Source organism: Cydia splendana, chromosome 9 (genome assembly GCF_910591565.1).
Source record: "Cydia splendana chromosome 9, ilCydSple1.2, whole genome shotgun sequence".
Taxonomy (NCBI): Eukaryota; Metazoa; Arthropoda; class Insecta; order Lepidoptera; family Tortricidae; genus Cydia; species Cydia splendana.
This window is the reverse complement of record NC_085968.1, coordinates 16527747-16551411: the sequence shown is the minus strand read 5'-3', so window position 1 is coordinate 16551411 and position 23665 is coordinate 16527747. Positions and strand designations below refer to the sequence as shown.

Genomic DNA, 23665 nt, shown 5'->3' with positions numbered 1-23665 from the left:
TGAATTATACATACTATTAGGACTCATATCGGAAGACAAAAAGGGTAGCGCCTGAACTAAACTTAGCTTCATTCTTTCCACGCGGTCCGAGGTTACTGGTACAAAAGTTATTTGTTTTCTCATGGTATTTTTCCTTAATGCCTCAAATACCATTAATTGACCTAAGTGGTCTGATTCTAAATTGCTGATAACTTTTTTAGCAATAGGAAAAATATCTGTGAAAATATTATCTATACAGGTTGCACTAGTAGCAGTCACTCTAGTGGGCTCCATAAACATGTGGTTGAGATTACAAGATTTAAAAAGATTCAATAATCTACAAGACGTTGTTGAATTTTCCATAATATTTACATTAAAGTCGCCGCATATAAGCAATTTCTTACTAGAAGATGATATTTTAAGTAGGGCAGATTCCATTATGTTTTCAAATAATTCAAAATTACTTAATGGCGGCCTATACACACAGACAACAATAAATTGCTCTAATTCTACTGCACTTAGTTCTATAGTCCGTTCAACAGACATGGATACAATGTCCTTACGTTCCTTAAATTTTAACTGACTATTTAATATAATTAATGACCCACCATGTATGGAACTAAGTCTGGTGAACGAACTTCCTGCCTGGTGATTATTAAATTGGGGCATTAATTCATTATTATTTAACCAATGTTCAGTAAGACATAAAATATCAATATTAAAATCATTCAAAAAAAGTTCTATCTGTAAATTTTTCCCTCTAATACATTGAATATTTTGATGCACCAGGTGGATATACTTTCCATGTTTGCAGTATTTTTCATTATATTTATTTAAAACTAAATTGCCAGAGACAGAATCTTTTGTCTTAACAGCTAGTTTAAATCTATTAAATCATTGGTTATGACTGGAACCAATTCCATGTTCATACTGGGCTGCTCAATAGGAGCAGAATTGTCTGCCAAATTCTTGGCAGAAATGTCAAGTAAATATGATAGCGATAAAGCTATTTGTCTTTTGTAATAATTTGAAAGGCAACACTTGTCTTTAGTCAAAAACACCATAGGCATATGGTATTTACTAACAAAATTGTTAGTGTCAATTATGCTAAACTTACTACTATATGTACAAAGATTATATAGAGATATATTTAACTTATGTCTAGTGGTATTTTCTGCCTCTGACATTTGCTCACAATAGGGGAATGTGAAAAAAATAATTTCATGCACTGCAAGCGAATTTAACTGTTCAAAGTATTTAATTAAATTATTTTTGTTCACATTACCCCTATTCCCCATAAGAATAAGCAGTGTTGTCTTAGAATTAATATTACTGTCATTTAAAATTTGTTTTAAGATATTTTCAAAGCTACTGTGAGGCAGACAATTGCTGATTGTACTAAGTCCCTTTAGGTAAAAGCTTAAAAATGAGCTCATATTGCTTCCAATTTCATCAGAATACATAATAACATTAGGTTTAGGTGTGCTTTGTTGTGTAGTGTGGAAGGAGCTATTATCATTTACATGCTGTTGTGGTAAACCGTCACACAGGCTTAGGTCGAGTAAACTGGTCGACGAATGTTCAGTCACTTGCTTACATGACTGGGCATTGGTCAGTGACTCAAACCGTTCTGAATTAAGCTTAATCTGGGATATTAAATCATCCATGGCCAAAGAATATTCATTAATCACCTTTTTAGAACTCTCATTTAATTTTTCTAAGGATTCTATGGAATCCTCCAAACTCTGAATTTTTAATTTTAAAGTCTGTGTGTCGGTTTCATATTGCAATTGACTATTTTCTAACTGGGCAGAATATAAATCTAACTTATCCACTAAATTAACATTAATTTTACAAAATCTCAATTTTTTAAAAAACAATTTATTTATTTTTGACAAGTTTTGGTTTTTTTTTATGAGTCTATTTAATTTTATATATTTCTTTAGTTTGTTCCCGCTGCAATTTACTAACCTTGGTGTGGTAGTATCATAGGCTAAATCTGTAGTGGCCACAAGGTTTTCAATTGGTGCGGTAACCAACTGAGAGTCGGGCCGGACCAGTTCTTCGAACAAGCTCTGAGAGTGTGCCGCTGCTGCATTGTGTTGGGCCTCCTGTAGCTCATAGATTTGTTCGTGGGCGTCGTGCAGTGCTCTCTCCAATGAGTTGATGTCCTTCAGGGCCTGCTCATACGCAGCACTACACTCAGTGAACCTGTCAACCGTCTCCTGAAGCCGGGCCCGCTCTGAATTTACATTATTGTAGTCAGCTTCTAATGAGCAAAGTTCCTTTTTAAGCTTATCATTGCTACTAAGTACTAATAATAGTTCCTTCTCACTGTCTTCCCTTTCACTGAGCAATTGAGCACAAGATTCCTTGGATATTTTCAACTCCAGCAAGGTAAGTTGGAGTTTATCAGTCTCCTGCTGGCGAGCCGCTGCGGCTGCTCTGCGGGTAAGCATTGTAGACAGTTTTGCAATTGAATTAAACCCAAAAATAAACAAGGAATCGCTCACTCAAGCTAAGTGATATTTAGGTACGTACTTACGTGAAATAGTGACGATTGACTGTATCTACACTGCGTTCTAACCCTGTACAATGATCAACGCTTTATTATAAACACATTTAGTGAATATTAGTGATAAAAAAAAACCAGAAAGGATTCCAAGGCGAACGCAGGTTTCAAACTTATAACCTGTAACGGCTACAAATCTGAGATATTACAAGACACTAGTAAACGTCACTAAAGCACTTCACTTATTATGTATACATAAAACTTAATGTTAAAACTATTTGATTCACACTTTTAATGCTTAATATTACATGAAATATCATTAAAATTAAAATAATTACAAGGGACCTAGCAAAATCAGCTGCTTATCGTTTGACAGCCGGGGTTGCCATCCAGATTTTAATCTTCGGAAGATTTTCATATCGTCTGCAAAACATAGTAAGTCAGAGTGAACGATACATTTGCCTATGTCGTTTACGAATAATTATGTTAAATAACAATGGTCCCAGTAAAGATCCCTGCGGGACACCACTTGGCACTGTTACCCAGCTAGATATATAGTTGTTCACGACAACAGCCTGAGATCTATTGTCTATATAGGATTTGAACCACCTGAGCAGGTCCCCACTGATACCCATGCTACTCAACTTCGATAATAATATTGCGTGATCTATTCTATCAAATGCCTTACTATAATCCATGTTAATTACGTCTACCTGGTACCCGCTATCCATCGCCTGGGTTACATAGTCATTTAATATAATAAGGTTGGATACTGTGGATCGGCGTTGAAGGAAGCCATGTTGGTTTGGACTAAACGAGTTCTTAAAAGCATTGTAGACTTGAATAAAAACCAATTTTTCTATAACTTTGGACAGAATACATAATTTTGAAATATGCCGATAATTTATTATTTCTGTTTTAGGTCCCTTTTTGTAGACTGGAGTAATTAATGTAGGCACGTTTCCATAGTGAGGGTACAGTACATTCAAAAAAGGAGCGTCGAAATAGGGAATATTAGGCAAAGCTCTGCGTAGGTGGCACAACTAGCACATACAGTAAACAAACATCAATGACACATCATGCGTAACTACGTCAATCACATGGCCTACCGTGAAACACGACAATCGAAAGTTCGGTTTCTGCCTCTCTATCACTCTTGCTCTTGCAGAGCGATAAAGAGGCAGATAAAGATGGTCAAGCAAATCTTGTCAGTAGAAAAAGGCGCAAAATTCAAATTTTCTATGAGACGATATCCCTTCGCGCCTTCATTTCTCAAATTTGCCGCCTTTTTCTACTGACAAGATCTGCTTGACCAAGTATAACTAAATTTCGATTTTCGCGTTTACCGGTAGGCCCTTGTTAACAAACCGCCTTGATGCATCAATGTCATATTTTATTGTCTGTGAAAACTTGTCATTAAACAGTTTAAGGCACAGTATGTATAAGTTAGTCTATCAATTTACTAGAGTCGGTAGTGCTGCACTCTGGCGGCAGAATATTGCAGTAATATCCCCTATAGAAGCGTAATGGGTATCATCACGCTAGTAGTGCAATTGATTAGGAACTGGGCAGGTAAATCATCGGGACCAGCAGACTTAGAAGGATCAAGCTTTAATAAAAAGTTAATTATCTCATCCGGCTTCATATCGATGCTAAATAGGGTGGCAGAGGGAACGTCAGATTGACTGGAAATGGCATCTGAATTCCTACCACTCGGTGCAGAGAAACTGCTATTATTTGCTGGTAGAATGTGCTTATATGAATGCATGCACAGTAACTGACGATGATGACCAATCTTTATACAGATACACTACACAAATTACAATATGTCATATACGTATGTACAGTCACCTGCAATAATATGTTACACAACGAAGGCCGCAAAAATATCTGACACGATCTTATTTGTAGAGCCATAAGAGCGTGTCACATATTTTTGCGGCCTTCGAAGAGTAACATACTATTGCAGGTGACTGTACCTATGTAAGATTCCCAGCAGATTCCGGAAAAACCCACAAATATTGCGAGTAAACAACGGGTATCCACTGTTCTGTTCTTCCCTGAATATGTAATTTTTTGCTATTATGATGAACAATAAAATATATTAATAATATTGTGTTATGTGAAAGGTATTGTTTTTTGTAGCCAAACTATTTTTTTTATTAGCGGCCTCAAGTGCCTGAAATATCGCGTATCTCAATCAAAACTCAATCTCACACTGACAAGCTTTGTTTCAAGCAGATATTTGTGTCGTAACGATTGATTTGTACTTAACGAGTTTTGGCTATTCCAGGTATCATAATGAACGCGGTTCCAATAGCGGTGAATAAGGCGGCGATGCGAAAGTACGAGGACTTAGAAGTTCCATGTGAAAGTATCTTGGCTTCCTACGTTTGGGTGGACAGCAGCAGCATCGACCTTCGATCCAAAGACAGGACTTTTAACTACGTTCCCAAAACACCAAAAGGTAATTTTAAGGAACAACAAACTTATGTATATAAGGTTAAAGCTTCAGTTGATACTGTTCACTTGAAACTTATCAGTCTCATACCTGTCATTCTGATGCCGCTTTATAGGTAAGTAGTTTTATATTTTAGTTGGGTGTAAACGAAAATAGTACACACCAATATCTGCGATTCTGTGTGAAGTGGTGACAGATAGACAGAAAGAGAAAGGAAATAAATTTATTTTCTTTCTCTTTCTTTCTTTCAGAGTTACTTTCGCATCGCGATGATAGCTTTGAAAAATTTTGAAAAAATTCCAATATCTGAATCAACAATAAATAAAAAATAAGTTCAAAAATTAGTTTTTGAACTTATTTTTTATTTAATTAATTTTGGGGTCAGGATTTCGTTACTTACTAATAAAATTTGAAGTCACTTTATATTACTTTTGCGAGGGCGTCCTCAGTGCAGAAATGCACGCAGAGCGCCGCATATATCGACAACCTTTGGCATGAAGGCGCCTTCGGCGCCTGGCTTTGGAACGCGTACATCGAGCCTCGTACGTCGGGCTACGCCCTACTCTTTTAGTATAAGGGGGCCGAAGGCGCCCGGCTTTGGAACGCGTACATCGTGCCTCGTATGTCGGGCTACGCCCGACTCTTTTAGTATGAGGGCGCCGAAGGCGCCCGGCTTTGGACCGCGTACAGCGCGCCACGTACATCGGGCTACGCCTGACCCTTTTAGTGTCGCCTTTTGGACCGAGTCTGGTGCGTCACATAGGTACGTTTCAGTATGCTTCGCCTGACCACTGCGAATTTTACGAGGTGAATATTATATTAAGCAACTTTTACCATGGGACCAAACCCGATCTCGTAAAAAAATTTGCTGATCTGGACTTCTATACCTATTCACGTTATAAAATATTGCAAGTCATTAAAAACACCATGTATATATAGCGGCCAAACAAATTTCTTTTGAAAAATCCTTCTTGTATCGCCGTAGTCGCGTAACACGCGGATAGGTAGAATCCAGAGCGATTGTAGAATCGTAGTTCGAATTACCTACCAGATAAATTAATGTTTTATCGGGTGCATGCAAGCAAAGCCGGGTGCGAAAGCTAACAATATGTATATATTTGAAATGTGCTAATTGAGCTCTTTCAAATGATATACAACACGTCATCATTACTTATTTTTATTTTTTTGGTTCGTGACTTTATGACCTCTAGAGGGCGCTGTGTTCATTTTTTTGTGACGTCATATAGCCTATAACCAGCGGACGATTAAGACGATTCGAATGACATGTCGTTTGTCAAATTTCAATGAGTACTTTAGAAGTTATGAGGGAACAGATGAACATACATACATACATACATACATACATACATACCCACATACATACCGGTCAAAATCATAACCCTCCTTTTGCGTTGCCGTAGTCGGGTAAAAATATTTAACCATCGAACCTGCGCTCACAAAATTTCATGAGAATCGATTGAAAATTGCGACCTGTAGAGGAGAACATCCGAACATACGAAAGCATTTTTGCCCAAGCTTTCGTTACATAATCAATTAAATTGTGAACACAATAAGAATTTTTGACTATACATTTTGCAAATTCATCCTTACATGACACACTTTTCATTTAAGGGGCCGGTATATGACGTTTCCGATTTAGACCTCACTTTGTAACCATAATTTGTTCAATAAGTGTTTAATAATTGCATTAAATTACACGTAAATTTGTTCACGAAGAAACCGTGTACCGACTCTTTGTGCCATTATATTTTTAATTTGCTGTTATTCTCTACAAATCGACACTAAAAGTATCAAAAAATCAAAATATGGAGTTCCGTTTGAGACAGAAGCAAAACAATTTTGTCTTTGACAGTAATTGAATTATTGTATGATTCTGAAAGCTAGATAATTCAGCTACCAATTTATTATCGATTTATATTTTTACTCACAAAGACAACACAGAAATTCAATCTCAAATGTAAACTTTGGAACAATTTCCATACATTGACGACATCACTCAAAATTCTTCTTCAAGTCAGATGCCCGTTGGGGCTACACCGGAGCACACGTGTATTTCTTCAAATGAAAATGACAGCTTGATTTTCTTGCTTTTGACAATTATATTGACATTAAATCATATACGCACACGAGAAAGTATACCAGTAGATAAATTGTATTTCAAAAAATAGGGTACATAAATATCTGCCTTCGTCTCATTTAAATTTGATTTGCTGTTATAATGGTTGAAAACCGCAATTTTAAAACAATACGATTACAGTCGAATTTAAGTATTATGTTCCTTCAAAACTCGCTTAAAATGAAAAAAGTTTAAAGACTCATCTTTACTGATTGGGATAAATTTTTATTATGCTGGTATCATTTTGCGTCAGTTTAAAAACGTATTTGACTTCTGTACGTCAATGAATTTTGATGACAATTATAATCTTGTATTATATTATACAAGTTTTATCTTAAAATATTGCCTATTAACAGGAAGAGTTATGTAATTCGTATAAGTAATACCTGAAAGTCTTGTACCTAGATCTGTAATACCATGGATTGCGACGAATAAATGATAATGATTATGCCGTTCGTTCCGTCTATATGTATAATGCGTGTACGTGCTGTTCTCTGAAAGTACTAGCGAGTTTTTGCGGCTTTGGAGACCGAGATGAAGCTTACAGGCCAATGGCGCTCTAGTTATTGTTATGTATACCTATGTATCGAATGTTTTATAAATTACCTATAAAAAGCAATGTTTTATTTCGATTAGGTCTACATTTTGTGCATATTGCATATCTGAAGTATTTTCGTACTAAACTTGAAACTTTCGTTGAAACTAAATAAAATAATTATTCCAAATGTACAGTCGCCTGCAATTTATGTTACACAACGAAGGCCGCAAAAATATCTGACACGATCTTATTTGTAGAACCATAAGAACATGTCACATATTTTTGCGGCGTTCGAAGAGTAGGTACCGTCAATATCACCAACTTTGCCCGCTTTTTTTTTAAAACGAATTTCTCAAAAAACATCACATATGACTTTTTTTGCTCAGCACGTCCATTGTGATCAAACGCATCAGTTTATTTGAAAAAAATATATTTTTTACCCATTTTTTTGCGTTTTAGAGGGCGGGCAAAGATATCCGGGGTTTTCGCCAACATTGCCCACGTCAATTTGGTATTCAAATACAGCTCGTATGATGATGATGTCTAAGGATCACTTAAAGGTTTTGGGCAATCCTACCATTCCCTGTTAATGACTTAAATAGCGATAAGTGTAAAAACTTTAAAATAAATTTGCTGGGCAATGTTGCCTACCCGTTTTTGCCCATTTCCAAATAAGGCTCGCCTAAGCATTTTACAAAGGCTAGGGTTGTCACTTTTGAGAAAATCTGTTACAATAGTTTAATGGCCAAAAATATGATTTTTGTTGTGTTTTTCATTCGTTAACGGGATAAAACATCTTAATAAAGGATAATAAGACAAATTAAATACAGTATATATAGTGTACAAACATAACCTTCTTTTACTTGCGAAGTTGGGTAAATTAGATGAAAGTGACAACCCTAATCCGTTTTTGGTGGTGGGCAATGTTGGTATGGATGCCAAATTACCGGATTACTTTGCCCACCGCTAAAACTTTTGTGTATTTAGGCCTTTTTAGTTTAAATCTCAATAGACATAATCTATGCTTCATGTGTTATAACTCAAACCCGGAAATATTTGTCAAAGGGTTCTCAATTTTTTCTACTTGCATTTATTATTTATAAATTTTTTGCCCGCCGAAATATACCCTATATTAGACAACTCGCTCAAATCAAAATTCCCAAGTCAAGTTATGCACAAGTTTGGTATATAGTTTTGTCAGAAATATAACCTATATTCTACTAAAAATAGCAGGGTGGCCATAACTATTGTATTTTTTCTACATTAACGAATTTGTTTAAAATTGTCGTTTTGGGCAAAGTTTCCCTGGAGGCAAAGTTGGCGCTAATGACGTAACATATTATTGCAGGTGACTGTACATAAATGTTTCGGTGATTTTGAGATTATTTTTCAGGTTAGTTTACTAACAATCAAGTTATGCAGATACCGATTTCGTGAACGTATAAGTAGTAAGGTACCGCTATTGTTTAGCGATACCGATTATTTTTGAAGGTAAAACTATACCGGTTGAAATATAAAGATATTAAAATTACAGCAGGGACAACCATTTTTTATAGGTGTACCTAAACCATCATTGGCCGAGCGTTAGCAAAGGTCTCCGTTTCAGCTTGGGCAAAAATGCTTTTGTATGTTCTCCTTTGCAGATCACATTTCTCAACTGATTCTCGTGAAAATTTGTAAGCAGGTTCGATAGAACTATTCTGTTTCGCTTTATCCGCCAAAATGGAATTGCCACCCTGCTGAAACTTTATTTATTTAAATTCCTATTGAATGGATTTTGCACCTTATGAAAAACCGTATAGAGTAGTAAATAACATTTTACATCTGACTTAATGACATCTTGTTTTATTCGCTTTAATTGTACAAAACGCGTATCTCGACAAAGCAATATTAGGTAGTAAAACAGTCAACAATCAAATGAATTAAATAGGTACGTCACGTGTGACATGAACAGACAAGGAAAGCAAGATTAAATGCATTGTTTCTCTTTCATCTTTCAATGGAACGCTTTTACCCTCAAAGGAGGCTAGTGGTCAATACTAAACTAAAAGTCCAATCTTAAAAAAACATGATGGGTCACTGACCTGTCCCAGTAAAGTGAGGTAGTGTGCGTGAAGTGAGCTTGTGTGTGAAATGGGGTAAATTGACAGAATCTGAAATTTTACCCACCGCTACCGTCGCCTTAAGATACGCCCACCCGCAGCACGACGTTTCATAAGGAACCAATGTATACTTATTTAATTACACAAACGGGTCTACCGCGATATAATTTCATTGTTTTTAGGGTTCCGTACCCAAAGGGTAAAAACGGGACCCTATTACTAAGACTCCGCTGTCCGTCCGTCCGTCCGTCCGTCTGTCACCAGGCTGTATCTCATGAAGTGATAGCTAGGCAGTTGAAATTTTCACAGATGATGTATTTCTGTTGCCGCTATAACAACAAATACTAAAAAGTACGGAACCCTCGGTGGGCGAGTCCGACTCGCACTTGTCCGGTTTATTACCTTAAATTCCGACCTTTCAGCTGAGTTACACCAGCTAATTTGCTAATTTCAGCTAGTTTGTGTAGTTAAATATGGGTACAAAACGCGAGAGTTTAAAGTGTTATATGAACCAATTAATATAAACGGTATTATTCTAATTATTCATGTTGCATGTCCTTCTTTAATATCGAACTCAAAAACTAGCTCATTAGTGTATTTATTAACTGATTTTATAAAAATTGATCTGAGAGTATCTTCTTTTAACCGATGTCTGAACGGACGAAATAACGCTGCTTCTTAGTTCCTAAACTTTGTCCAGTTCGATAATTATATATTGAACCACAAAGCTAATGGCTGTTTGCGAAGCAGCTAAATTCAATTACGAATACAGGTAAATAGTTACCTGTATTCGTAATTGAATTTAGCTGCTTCGGTTATGATCAAATCGCTGCAGCGCTGTGTTTTGCAAGGACGTACTAACTAATTAATGCTCTTTGTACGTGTTTCGTGTTTGATATACTTTGGCCTTTGTAAACTGAGTTTGTAAAAGCGAAATTGAGCTTGCTCCGCCTCTCTACGCCCTATCGTCATATAAGTAAATATTAGTTAACTGATTGTTTTAGCCGATTTTTATTTTAGGGAGCAGCCAATATACATTAGCTTTTGTTATTACAGTATTTTGTTTTGATACATCTAAGTGCGATTTTTTAAATTTGTGATACGTAACATAATATTGCCTCAGTCACATAATCACGTGTTGTCGACTCTGTAGGTATTCCATACAAATTGTTTACTGGCAGGCAATCGTTGTTACCCGGTGTGTTGGGACCCGGGTATGTCCTTAAACTACGTCCAAGACGGACCCGGGTATGTCCTTAAACTACGTCCAAGACCACCGGTGGACGGGCAGCAGCGTCCCTCAAATTCGGTGTACTCGACTGCGATCGCCAACCCGCCTGCCAAGCGTGGCGATTATGGCATTCACCCCCCATCATGATGAGCACAATAAAACCACGGCCCCGAGGTTCCGGCGACCCCCGGTGCTCTGGCTATGGTAGCGGTCAGGGCATTAGCGGGGTCAGGGGTGCTAAGAATCTCCGGCAAAGATCCGGCTACCCGCCCCGACGACGACTGGCCCTGGTAACACACAACATACGCACTATGAGGACTGACGAAAAGATCTGCGAGCTGGAAGAGGAACTGAGCAGGTTACACTGGGACATTGTAGGGTTATGCGAAGTCCGTAGAGAGGGGGAGGACACGACAACCCTGAAGTCTGGTAACTTGCTCTACCACCGGGAGGGCGACCAACAGTCCCAAGGTGGTGTCGGGTTTCTCGTTCACAAGTCCCTCGTAAACAACATAATAACCATCGACAGTGTGTCGAGCAGGGTGGTATACCTAATACTCAGAATATCCAAAAGATATTCGCTGAAGGTCATTCAGGTATACGCACCGACCTCGTCACACTCCGATGATGAAGTAGAAGCTATGTATGAGGACGTAAGTAGGGCCATACATACTTCTAAAACCTACTTTACTGTTGTTATGGGGGACTTCAACGCAAAGTTGGGCAAGAGAAGCGGGGATGAGTTGAGAGTGGGGCAATTTGGGTATGGGCAACGGAACCCTAGGGGTCAGAGGCTGGCCGACTTTCTGGAGAGAGAGGAACTCTTCATGATGAACTCTTTCTTCCAGAAGCCGCCTCACAGGAAATGGACCTGGATGAGTCCTGACGGTTCCACGAGAAACGAGATAGACTTCATCATGACCGACAAGAAACGGATATTCACTGATGTCTCTGTGATCAACAGGTTAAAGACCGGTAGTGATCACCGAATCGTAAGAGGCACACTGAATATCAATATTAAACTTGAAAGGTCCAGCCTGATGAAGTCTACGCTCCGACCTACTCGAGCCCATGTTCAAAACCCCGAAAGCTTTCAACTCCAGCTCTCTAACCGCTTTGCTTGCCTAGAGAACTTGGCTTCAGTGGACGAAATCAACGACGGGCCAGTGGAAACTGTCCACACAGTAGGGTCTAAGTTTTTTAGACCCCGCCGTAAAGATAGGCCTCAGAAATTGACCGAGCAAACCTTAAACCTCATGGCTGAACGACGCTCGCTACAGTTGCAGTCTCCCGATGACGCGGAGTCATATAGGCAGCTCAATAGACGTATATCTAAGTCCTTGCGACATGATCTACGTCTCTTTAATACTAACCGTATTAAAGAGACTATTGAGCGAAACCAAGGCTCCAAAGTGTTCGCAAAGGACAAGTCTATTGGGCAAAGCCAGCTGACAAAGCTGAAACGGGAAGATGGCAGCATAGCGTCGAGCAAAGCGGAGGTTTTAGGTGAGATCGAGAGGTTCTATGGACAGTTATACACTTCGATCGCAAAGCCCGTTGACAGCTTGGTAGGAGATCCAAGAGCCAAGCTGTCCCGACATTATACCGAAGATATCCCGGACATCAGTCTGTACGAGATTAGGATGGCCCTGAAGCAGCTTAAGAACAACAAGGCGCCGGGCAAAGACGGAATCACTTCAGAGCTTCTGAGAGCGGGTGGAACACCGGTACTTATTGTCCTCCAGAAGCTCTTTAATTCCGTCTTGTCCGAGGGCATAACGCCTGAAACATGGAATAGAGGCGAGGTGGTGCTGTTCGTCAAAAAAGGTGATAACAACCTATTGAAGAACTACAGACCCATCACGCTTCTGAGCCATGTCTATAAGCTGTTTTCAAGGGTCATCACGAACCGTCTCGAACACAGACTTGATGACTTCCAGCCTCCCGAACAAGCCGGTTTCCGAAAAGGCTATAGTACCATAGACCACATCCATACGCTGCGGCAAGTTATACAGAAGACCGAAGAGTATAACTTGCCATTATGCTTAGCGTTTGTGGACTATGAGAAAGCCTTCGATTCGGTGGAAACATGGGCGGTGCTTGAGTCTCTTCAGCGATGCCATATTGACTATCGGTAAATCGAAGTGTTGAAGTGTTTGTATAGTAACGCCACCATGTCGGTCCGAGTACAGGAGCAGAGCACGAGGGCGATTCCATTGCGAAGAGGCGTAAGGCAGGGAGACGTTATCTCTCCGAAACTGTTTACTGCCGTAATGGAAGACGCCTTCAAGCTCCTGGAATGGGAAGGACTTGGCATCAACATCAACGGCGAATACATCACTCACCTTCGGTTTGCCGACGATATCGTAGTCATGGCAAAATCGATGGAGGAACTCAGCATGCTGCTCGATGACCTCAACCGAGTTTCACAACGGGTGGGCTTGAAAATGAACATGGACAAGACGAAACTTATGTCAAATGCCAATGTTGTGCCCATCCCAGTCTCTGTTGGCAACTCGGTACTCGAAGTTGTTGACTCGTACATCTACCTAGGACAAGTAGTCCAATTAGGTAGGTCCAACTCGGTTGGGCAGCGTTCGGGAAACTACGTAATGTCTTTTCGTCCGACATACCTCAGTGCCTCAAGACGAAAGTCTTTAATCAATGTGTGTTACCAGTGATGACTTACGGCTCCGAAACGTGGTCTTTCACTATCGGCCAAAGCTCAAAGTCGCTCAACGAGCTATGGAGAGGGCTATGCTCGGAGTTTCTCTACGTGATCGAATCAGAAATGAGGAGATCCGTAGACGAACTAAAGTCACCGACATAGCCCACCGGATTAGCAAGCTGAAGTGGCAATGGGCAGGCCACATTGCACGCAGAGAAGATGGCCGATGGGGTCGAAAAGTGCTCGAGTGGAGACCACGGACTAGCAAGCGCAGCGTAGGACGTCCACCCACAAGATGGACAGACGATCTTGTTAAGGTCGCCGGAAGACGCTGGATGCGGGTCGCTTCCAACCGGCACGTATGGAGGTCCAAGGGGGAGGCCTATGTTCAGCAGTGGACGTCTTATGGCTGAGATGATGATGATGAATCGTTGTTATGTTTCAAATTAGAATATTTGCGGACAATGTGTACAGAAACATAAAGTGCATAACAATGATTTTACAGTTACAGCCAATAATTACAATTTCCTCTATGTATAGCCCTAACATAAAGTAACAGAATTGAGGCCTTCGTATTAAGGTTAATGTTACCTTCGCAATTTACTAGATCCCGCACAAGCCTACAAGGCTCTGCCTATTACCTCTTATCAGTTCTATCAATCTTATTGCCCAATAACCACCACTCAATGCCTTCGTTCATATCTATTGTGTTCACCCATTTTTATTCAACGCAAAAAATTAAATAGATTGAACTAGGTACGAGTAATAGAGTAGGTATTAGAGCTATCTACACTCTACGGGGGTTTAGGCTGAAGGTCGAAAAATGAGAGTTATTATAGAAAAGATAAAGAAAGCTTTGCAAGTGTTGACTAAAATTGGACATACTGTATCGCAACTAATGCTGATATTGACTGCGTATAGCAATTGATTTATGGTAATAAAGTGGCTATGCAATTTTTCAGCTGGGTGTATGTTTTTGACATAGAGAAATATAGTAAGAATAGAGTGCTCACTCCATACATCAGTTTAGGTACCAAAACGGCTATTATTTTCACAGTCGACATCTAGAATCGAGTAGCGGAATTATCAGTACCGCTACTTGATACTAGAATTCTCTATTAGTGTCGCGACTCACGAAAATTGTATTGAACAACAATTTACAACTAATATTAAAAGCAGAAGGCGTTGAAAATAGAGTTCCGGTTAATCTGGTTATAATATTAGCTGAGAATAGCATTAAACTTTTCGGTCGTTGCAAAATCTATTGTCAAGTAGCAGTACTGATAATTCCGCTACTCGATGCTAGATGTCGACTACGAAAATAATAGTCGTCATGGTACTAAAACTTTATGGAGTGAGCACTCTATGTATTTTTTTCTCTATGGTTTTTATAAGATTCATAATTATGTAATAGACAAGCGCCTTACTCAGTTGTTTATTCCATTTAAGGCGTGGTGGTAGCAGCAACAAGACTATGGTATCGCATGACGTTGCAGATGTAGTTCATAATTATTTTTCAACGTATTTTGACGGATACGATACGTACGAAAGTGTCAAACAGAAAACTGTTTTTGCGTCTTTCCTGTCACACAAGACATACACAAGAGTTAAGGGCTATAAAGGTTAATTTTCTTATTTAACCCTTAGCCACGTGAAAAGGTCCTCCTTTTATTTAGAGAACTATGATAAAATCATTACTTACATACCCACAAGCTGTTAACTATTGTCCACAGGAGAGAAAACTAGCGTGTTCGCGCGAACTGTACATTTTTCTCTCCTGTGGGCAAATTGTTAACAGCTTGTGGGCATGTCTACAGGAAAGACGCGAACACAGTTTTCTGTTTGACCCGAAAGAGTCTTGCTTTTCAGTCAGTCTCGGTACAAAAAGTACTGAGGTTGACTGAAGTAGCATGACAAATACTAACGTTTCCGAGAAAATAATATGGAAAATTATGCACTACATCTGTATATTGTTAAACCTACCTATTTGTTGTGCATTACTTTATAATTGACAGCTCCCCATGAAGTGCAATGAATAGCGGTACTGAATACGGGTATAAAATTTTATAATGTAAATAATGTAATGTTATATTATAAAGATTAAAAGCGAAATAACAACAAAACCTGTAATATATTTAGCGCTACTTGCACCATCTCACTAACCCGGCGTTAACTGGTTAAACCGTTAACCCAGTGTCAAATTGTACTGGTAACTATAGTAACTCCAGGTTTAACCTATGAACCCCGGGTTAGTGGGATGGTGCAAGTGGCCCTTAAGAATTTAAACATTTAAACTGCTGCTATTCGTTTGACTATACAGGTATTTATTAAAAACCGGACAAGTGCGAGTCGGACTCGCCCACCGAGGGTTCCGTACTTTTTAGTATTTGTTGTTATAGCGGCAACAGAAATACATCATTTGTGATAATTTCAACTGCCTAGCTATCACGGTTCATGAGATACAGCCTGGTGACAGACAGACGGACGGACGGACGGACGGACAGCGGAGTCTTAGTAATAGGGTCCCGTTTTTACCCTTTGGGTACGGAACCCTAAAAACGGTTGCACGGTCTCTACTTTCAAGTTACATACATATGCCAAATGTAATTTAAAATTATTAAATGTTTCACAGACCTACCTATCTGGTACTATGACGGCAGTAACACCGGGCAGGCATCCGCCGAGAACTCTGACACGTTCATCTTCCCGCAGAGAATCTACCACGATCCCTTCCGCCGCGGCAGTCACATCTTGGTGCTCGCGGACACTTACCAGCACGATTACCACCCCACACGTTAGTGTAGCCCACATATGTAGTGCATAATTATTTTCATTTCTCATGCTCTGAAAGAGGGTCATTGTTGTTCTCAAAGGTGTGTAGAAAATGATACGTTTGTGCACTAGAGCATTTTAGGTTCTAAGTACGATTTTTTTTTGATAAGCCATTGAAATTTGGGTATAAATGGATTTGTTATACAGTTTCCATTCTAATATTTGACTCCCCATTCCATAAATAACGATACTTTTTGAAAGTACCCTCAAAAAATACTATAAAAATATATACTTAGTCATGTTTTAAAAAAAACTCATGCATTTTACTTTTCTCGTATTCGAAATAAAAATAGAGTGTTTAACCCGGGTGAAAGGCATCATTTCATCCCTTGGTTATCTATTATTTCCATCGTATTTTCACGGTACGAACGTGTCTTGGTATTTCAGTCAGTCTCGGTACAAAAAGTACTGACGTGGACTGAAGTATCATGACAAATACGAACGTTTCCGAGAAAATACGATGGAAAACAATCATGCACTCTATCTATAAACATTTAATTTTCGTAAAAGCTCTTAAGTTAAGTCTTCATTGCAACCCATTCAAAGTTATTTTAAATGATATAATTTTAATTAAAAGAAGCACATCGACGCTGGAAAGGAGAAATTGGATAAGCGACATTTTCAGAGATATTGAGTTATATACATCGTTGGAATCGCCAGATTTTTCTGCATCGAATGGACTAGGTTTCGTACCCATCTGACGACTTTAGTGTCGCTTATCCAGTCGGTGATTTGGAGAATCACTGGTACATTTAAGTTACTAAACGACTTAGTTTACAACAATTTTGTGAAAAGTGGAGATTAGATGAAAAATTATTCGATGTAATGAACCTTAGAGTTTTTTACTTATTTGCCAGTTCAGCTTAAGCTTAGCTTGGATAATTTTGCCTTATGACAACTAACCTTTCACTGTCGGTTAACTATTTTTACCTGACCGAATAATAGCTTTCTATATCATATGGATAAATTTACTTAACTGTCAAATGTGAATTATTGGCGTTTATCATTATTTACCTAATTTCAGATATAAAAATTTTGTCGTTTATTCCATTTTACCTGAAATTTGTTGGCAGCTACCTAGTATTTTTTTTAACTTAAGTACATTCTTTTTGTTGTTATTTTTCATAATATCAGAAAATGCCAAGTAACAGAAAAAATATATTAATCTAAGGTATGAAAACACGAGATAATATTTTTTCCTATTTTGGTTTCAAATATAAATTTCCCATTATTACCTACCTCTTAATTAAGTTGACCCTTTTAAGCAATTTTGATCTCAAATAGAAATGGTACACTTGTTATCTTAAGACTCGTTATATAACTTCTTATTTGAAATAACGCTATACAAATTCCTTAAAGGGCGTTTTTTTATATGCGTAGGTATGACAATCTTCCTTGTGGTTGATAACTATAAAACTCATAGAATGTAGATGTATCATAGGTTGAATGTGTCGCATAAGCAGCTTATCGAGTTTGAAATTGCTCCCTAAAAAGTGTTACATAATTTATATTGATTTGTTTTTTGGAAAATTTTACGTATATATTTTTTTGATTGACTATAAAATAAGCATACTTTGCAATAAGATAGTTTTTACTCGATCAATTCTGACACCAAATTCACCTTGGAGTTTTTTACCTACCTAATTTCTTGTGAAATATGTCGGTAAGATAAATTTACCTAAATTTATTTTTACGACCATTTTGCTTAAGCGACACTAAATTCTTAAATAACTCATTTGAAGGTAAAATAATAATAGGACAATGTAGAATACATCACTATAACCATATAAAATGTCTAATTTAGGAAATACGTCATCATTAGGAATTTTAATGATTTTTTTTTAGAAATTCTTGCAGTTTTTTGTCTCCCTCGTAAAGTTAGCTGCGTGTCGCTTATCCAATTTCTCCTTCCCAGCGTCGACATGTTGTAATATTTACCACAAATATTTACAAGAGTTTAAATATTGACCCTTTATTATGATTATGGGTTACAATGAAATCAGAATATTAACAGTATTACATAAATTTTCAAGTGGGTGTGGGAGATAGACAGCAATAAACACAATTAACAACTGCAATAATAATTAGCGGAGTAATATTATTAATTTGTTTCTATTATTCTCCCATAGGACTATACAGCCACGAACGCAAGTGTCGTCACCAGGATACTGTTTTAAACATCTGACACATGAAAAGGCCTATTATTACCGTAGAGTTTCGTATCTTCGCCTGGATTTACCTATTACCTATTAAGAATAAGAAGATGGTTTAAGACTGTCATGGCCCATGATTCAACATACTGGATAAATTTTAATTTTCAATATAAATATGTATTATACTCCATCTGATAGACAAGTGACCATTCATTAACTCATAACAGTCATAACATACTATTTCAAACTTACAAAAAAATATAAATATAATTTAAAATAAAACCTAGTTGATAGTTGACAAATTAAAGTATGTAGGTAGCTGAAATATTTTAACAGAGTTTTTTTACATGCAGCATCGAACCATCGCAAAGCGTGCATAATGTCGTGCGAGAAGACTGAAGTAGAAGAACCTTTGTTCGGTTTCAACCAGGAGTTTTTCCTTACGACGACAGACAACCGGCCACTGGGCTGGCCGCCGGGCGGCTTTCCGTCCCCGCCCGGGCCATACTACTGCGCGATAGGTGCCAACAAAATCGTGGCCAGAGATCTCATGGAAGCTTTCTTCAGGTACTCATATGATAAATTGCTTACTACAATTTAATTTGCCCAAAAAGTATGGTTAACGGTTGCCGCCGTGACTGGGTTATGGCGTTAGCCGTGAAAGCGAAGCCGGCCACTGGGGAATTCTTTGGTCTACTTTTTTATAAGACTTCTATTTCAATTTTTTACCATATCACACTACAAAAAACATGATCTTTCGAACTATGGTCACACGTGACTGAAAATATTACGCTGCAGTTGTTATCAATCAATCAATCAATAATAATTTATTTCGAACAAAAAGTCCATATGTGTTAGTAACATACTAATGCTTAAATCTAGGGTTAGTACAAACATAACAAATCATTAACATTAAAACAGATTTTTACATAATGGGGCATGTAGCTGCACCTAGTGCTTCAACCATGGTGAGTCTAGGGTTGCCAACTTTTTTTTGGTCGAATATAGTATTTCCAGAATAAGGCATCAAAAATATAGTACATTTCAAAACAAATAGTACTTTTAGATAAAATACTAAACATGAGTGTAATATACGTTTAATCGGAAATAAGTATTTTAGCGTACTATATATTTTTCCAAAAGTATATAGTACAGAGAGCCAAAATATAGTACAATACTATATCCCTTCAAGTGGCGGTCAACCCGTGAATGGTCGATGCATACAGACGCGGCGGGGGACTTTGTTTTATAAAGGCGGGATTCCACCAGTGTGCGGCACTGTGCGGCACAAGCATTTTTGTACTGAATATGCTTGTGCCGCACAGTGCCGCACACTGGTGGAATCCCGCCTTAAGGTGTAGTGATTTACCAGGGTGTGTAATGCTTAATATAATTATAAAAAAAAACTATCATACATTTGTTATAACGCCATTTGATATATTATTGTACTAGCTGTGCCCGCGGCTCCGCCCGCGTGGAATTTGGTCTGTGTCAGTAAGCGGCTAATTTCTACTCCTAATTTCTCTCCCTCTCCCCTGGAGGCGGAACTTGAAGTAAAGTAGACAGATGGATATGCTAGAGGACTGTAGTCCAGATAAAATATTTTACAGTTAGGTACCACTAAATAAAACTACACTCCAAAATCAATAGTTTTTTTCGCCCTTATTAAAATTTTACACGTGATTTTAACGACAGAGTAGTAGGTGTATATCGGACGATACAGTGAGGTATACGCGCGCGAGCGAAAGCGAAGCCGCCTGCCTGGCTAGAGCGCCACTCACCGTGGTTTTCTTCAGACTCCTGAGGAAGACCGCGTGCCGTTTGTAACCTCAATGCGTTGCGAGACTTTCGCGAATGATTCGATTTTTTTCGGGAAGGCATGGAAATGCGTATAAAATGCGAGTCCCAAATCGTTTGACTCCGCAAACGACCAGTGCCGGATTAAGATATTTTGATGCCCTAAGCATTTCTAGATCATGGTGCCCCCTCTCCCTAGGGTCATCAAGATTACATTGAATTTTTTTGGTAAATTGAGTGACGTTCATTGCCGCATTGCAGCTGAGAATGGAAATCAGTCTCATCATTTTATCACGACTATTTACAGTGCCGCAGCAGTAACGTTGCAACAGAGTACCTAATGCTGCTGCAGTCGCCATATCTTAGAATGTTATTGAAAACGCGAGCGAAGCGAGCGCGAAAATTTTTCGATATAAAAAACGCAATCTGATAGACAGTTGTACATTTTTACTTTTAGTATGGAAATCAGTTACATCATTTTATCACGAAAATTGACAGGGCTGCAGCAGTAACGTTGCAACAGAGTAATGCTGCTGCAGTCGCCACCTGAATGTCACCTTTATCACATCTTAGAAAGTTATTGAAAACGCGAGCGAAGCGAGCGCGAAAATTTTTCAATATAAAAAACACAATTTGATAGACAGTTGTACATTTTTACTTTTAGTCCCGACCAGGCGCGAATCCAGGATTTCATACAGAGAAGGGATGGGACCGTTTTTTATCAGCCTAGCTTCGCATAGGGCTCGTTATTTAAGGGTCTCAGCGAGGTTGTTTGATGCAAGAGAGGTGAAAAGATGCAAGAAAGCAGAGCTTGGAATTGACCAAGTGAATTGAATTGGCGAAGTGTGAGCAAGGCAGAAGGCCCAGCTGCGAAAGAGGAAAGCTTGGATTTGGATCCACGCCCAAGTGTAATTAAGGCAGAAGATCAACTTTGCCGTAAGGCAGAGGGCCTCGCATAAGACCTAACGCCGAACTGCAAAAGAGTGGCTTGAAATCGAATCTATGCATGTAATCACGACTCTTTTACTGCTCGCTCTTTGGCTTCACTCGAAAGCGCTACTTGATAGGATGCTTTTAGTTTTCGGCTTTCACGGGGCCCCTTATAACACTTTGACAGTTAGACCTCAGGATCGCGGCTAAGGAGCAACTCGGCTTGGCCGACAAATCTGGCGTGCAAGAGAGCAAAATTCGCTATAAAATCGGTAACCTATGTCGAAAAAATCGGCTGGCCGCAAGCCCGAAAGCAAGATTTTTTTCCATGACTTTAAGGGCCTCCGCGTAAGAGCCTACGTTGGAGATGTACTTACGTACCCTCACTCTCTTACTTGATCCCTACGACCCTTCGTTATTAGATGGGTACTTGTACACGTAACTATAAAAGTGTCATGTAGGTACCTACTCCACGACGACTGCAATGCTGATGCAGCCTTCGCGTTTTTTTGCCTACGGGTTTAGAGCCCCCTAGACGTGATGTCCTAAGCAAGTGCTTATTTTTCTTAAAAGGGTTAATCCGCGCGGCACTGCAAATGACAGAGGTCAATGTTTTTTTTTTTCAAAGTACCCACCTTCGTGGCCATGTATGAATATGGATTTGATATGGATGCGATATAATTACGATTAGGTATAATTCATGACGAAGAAAATTAATAATTTTAAATAATTATGCAATTACACGCGAGTTGATATGTGTGTTTATTTTACCACTACGTAACTATGTAAATTCATTTTTAGTTTTCTTGATTACTTAATGTTTACTCAGTTCCCCAAAAGACGGCACTGTGCAATGAGGGGCAATTAATTTACTGTCGTTTAATTTTGTTGTATTATTAAATCAACATAATTATTCAATTAAATTTGTTGATATCCGTACCCTCTCTTCTAAACTTAGAGTTAATTTGGCAAAATCCTTCCTCGGTCGCTTATTCATGTCAACACGTATTAAATTCAGCACCATCTGTTAGTTTACCAGGGTACTCTATAGTGGTAGCACATATTTGAAAAAAGTTTGCCCCTCTTTCCTCAGTAGCACCATAAGATTGAGGGGCAAACTTAAGTTAATCGAGTGTTGTGGCTACCCCCCCTTTTAGGGGTTGAATTTTTATAGCCTATAACCTGGCCGGGGATGTTCTCGACAGATTAGTAAAGTTTGCATCAAAATCCGTTCAGCCGTTTTCACGTGATGCGCGTTCAAATAAACAGACAAACAGATAAACAGATAAACATACAAACAGACAAAAATTCTAAAAACTGTTGGAACGTGTTCTGTTATCGATTCTAAGTATCCCCAGCCAACTTTTTTTCGAATATCTTCCATGTACAGACTTTCGACCCTCTTCAGCTTTATTATATGTATATAGAAGATAGATAGATGTTATAATGTAATTTTTATTATACGTTTCCTTTATTATATTGTGATTTCATCTAAACTGTCATTGATATAATGCCTAACGTAATATAATTTATAAATAGTATATAGACATGTTTTATAATGACATTTATTATATTATATTTTTGTATAACGTCATACTTCATACAATTTTATCAAGTATAAATACATATATTTGTCGGGGCGTGACTCCAGAAGGACGTATTGCAGCGTGACAGTTCATAGTTTTAGACGCCTCTATACAATTGATTAGCAATGTTTGGCTACTAGCAATGTTTGCTGTTTGGAAGTTGTAACGAAATTCATAACGTAGAGAGTAACGCCATCTATTGGCGTGTTGTTGAACTAAGATGACAGGTAGAAGGCTTTGGAACGTCAATAGGTTTCTCTTGGGTGAACGTAGGCACGAGTTGGCATTTTTGTCGTTATGTTGGTAGACTGGTCAAGCAGGTTGACCAGCTTGACGTTGAGGCGGGAGCACTGGAGCAGCGAGGCTCCGCCGCTGGTGCTTTTTCTTGATCGGACCGCGCTAGAGTTCGGACGTACTCGTTAGCCAACCTCGTGCCTAACTCGCCACATTCCTGAAGGCTTATACCTGAAGGATTATTTTGATAGCTTATAGAATCCAACGTTCTTTAACCATTTAGCTAAGTGTTTTATTCCAAGTGTTATTTTGATTTCTTACGTGTGATTAGAACCTTACCTTTGTAAAATAAAGAGAAGAAGTGTTGTTTTGAAAAGATGTGTCCCGCCCCCGCCGAGTTTGTTGCCGGTCCCAAATAGGGCTAAATCTTCTCGGGTCAGAGGTGTACGGTTGGAGCCGGCCTAGCTTGACTTGAATAAAGACTTGAACGATTTTATGCGATCCT

General features: G+C 38.6%; 1 protein-coding gene and 1 long non-coding RNA gene across 4 annotated transcripts in view; one reads left to right on the top strand and one right to left on the bottom strand.

Annotated features, from left to right (window-relative positions):
- The window catches only part of LOC134793767 (uncharacterized), a 324508-nt gene extending 314826 nt beyond the window's left edge, over positions 1-9682 (bottom strand). Inside the window, exon 1 of the long non-coding RNA XR_010144578.1 lies at positions 9673-9682. This is a non-coding gene — a long non-coding RNA (uncharacterized LOC134793767). The remainder of the gene's footprint in view (positions 1-9672) is intronic.
- The window catches only part of LOC134793747 (glutamine synthetase 2 cytoplasmic-like), a 68214-nt gene that overhangs the window by 20469 nt on the left and 24080 nt on the right, over positions 1-23665 (top strand). For 2 of the 3 annotated variants that reach the window (XM_063765415.1, XM_063765416.1), the window contains exons 2-4: positions 4785-4958; positions 16261-16422; positions 18967-19180. In XM_063765415.1, coding sequence (XP_063621485.1) covers positions 4793-4958; positions 16261-16422; positions 18967-19180 — 542 coding nt within the window. In that variant the 5' untranslated portion in view covers positions 4785-4792. Of the gene's footprint in view, positions 1-3245; positions 3256-4784; positions 4959-16260; positions 16423-18966; positions 19181-23665 lie in introns of those variants that run through there. The other variant, XM_063765417.1, reaches the window with a different exon arrangement.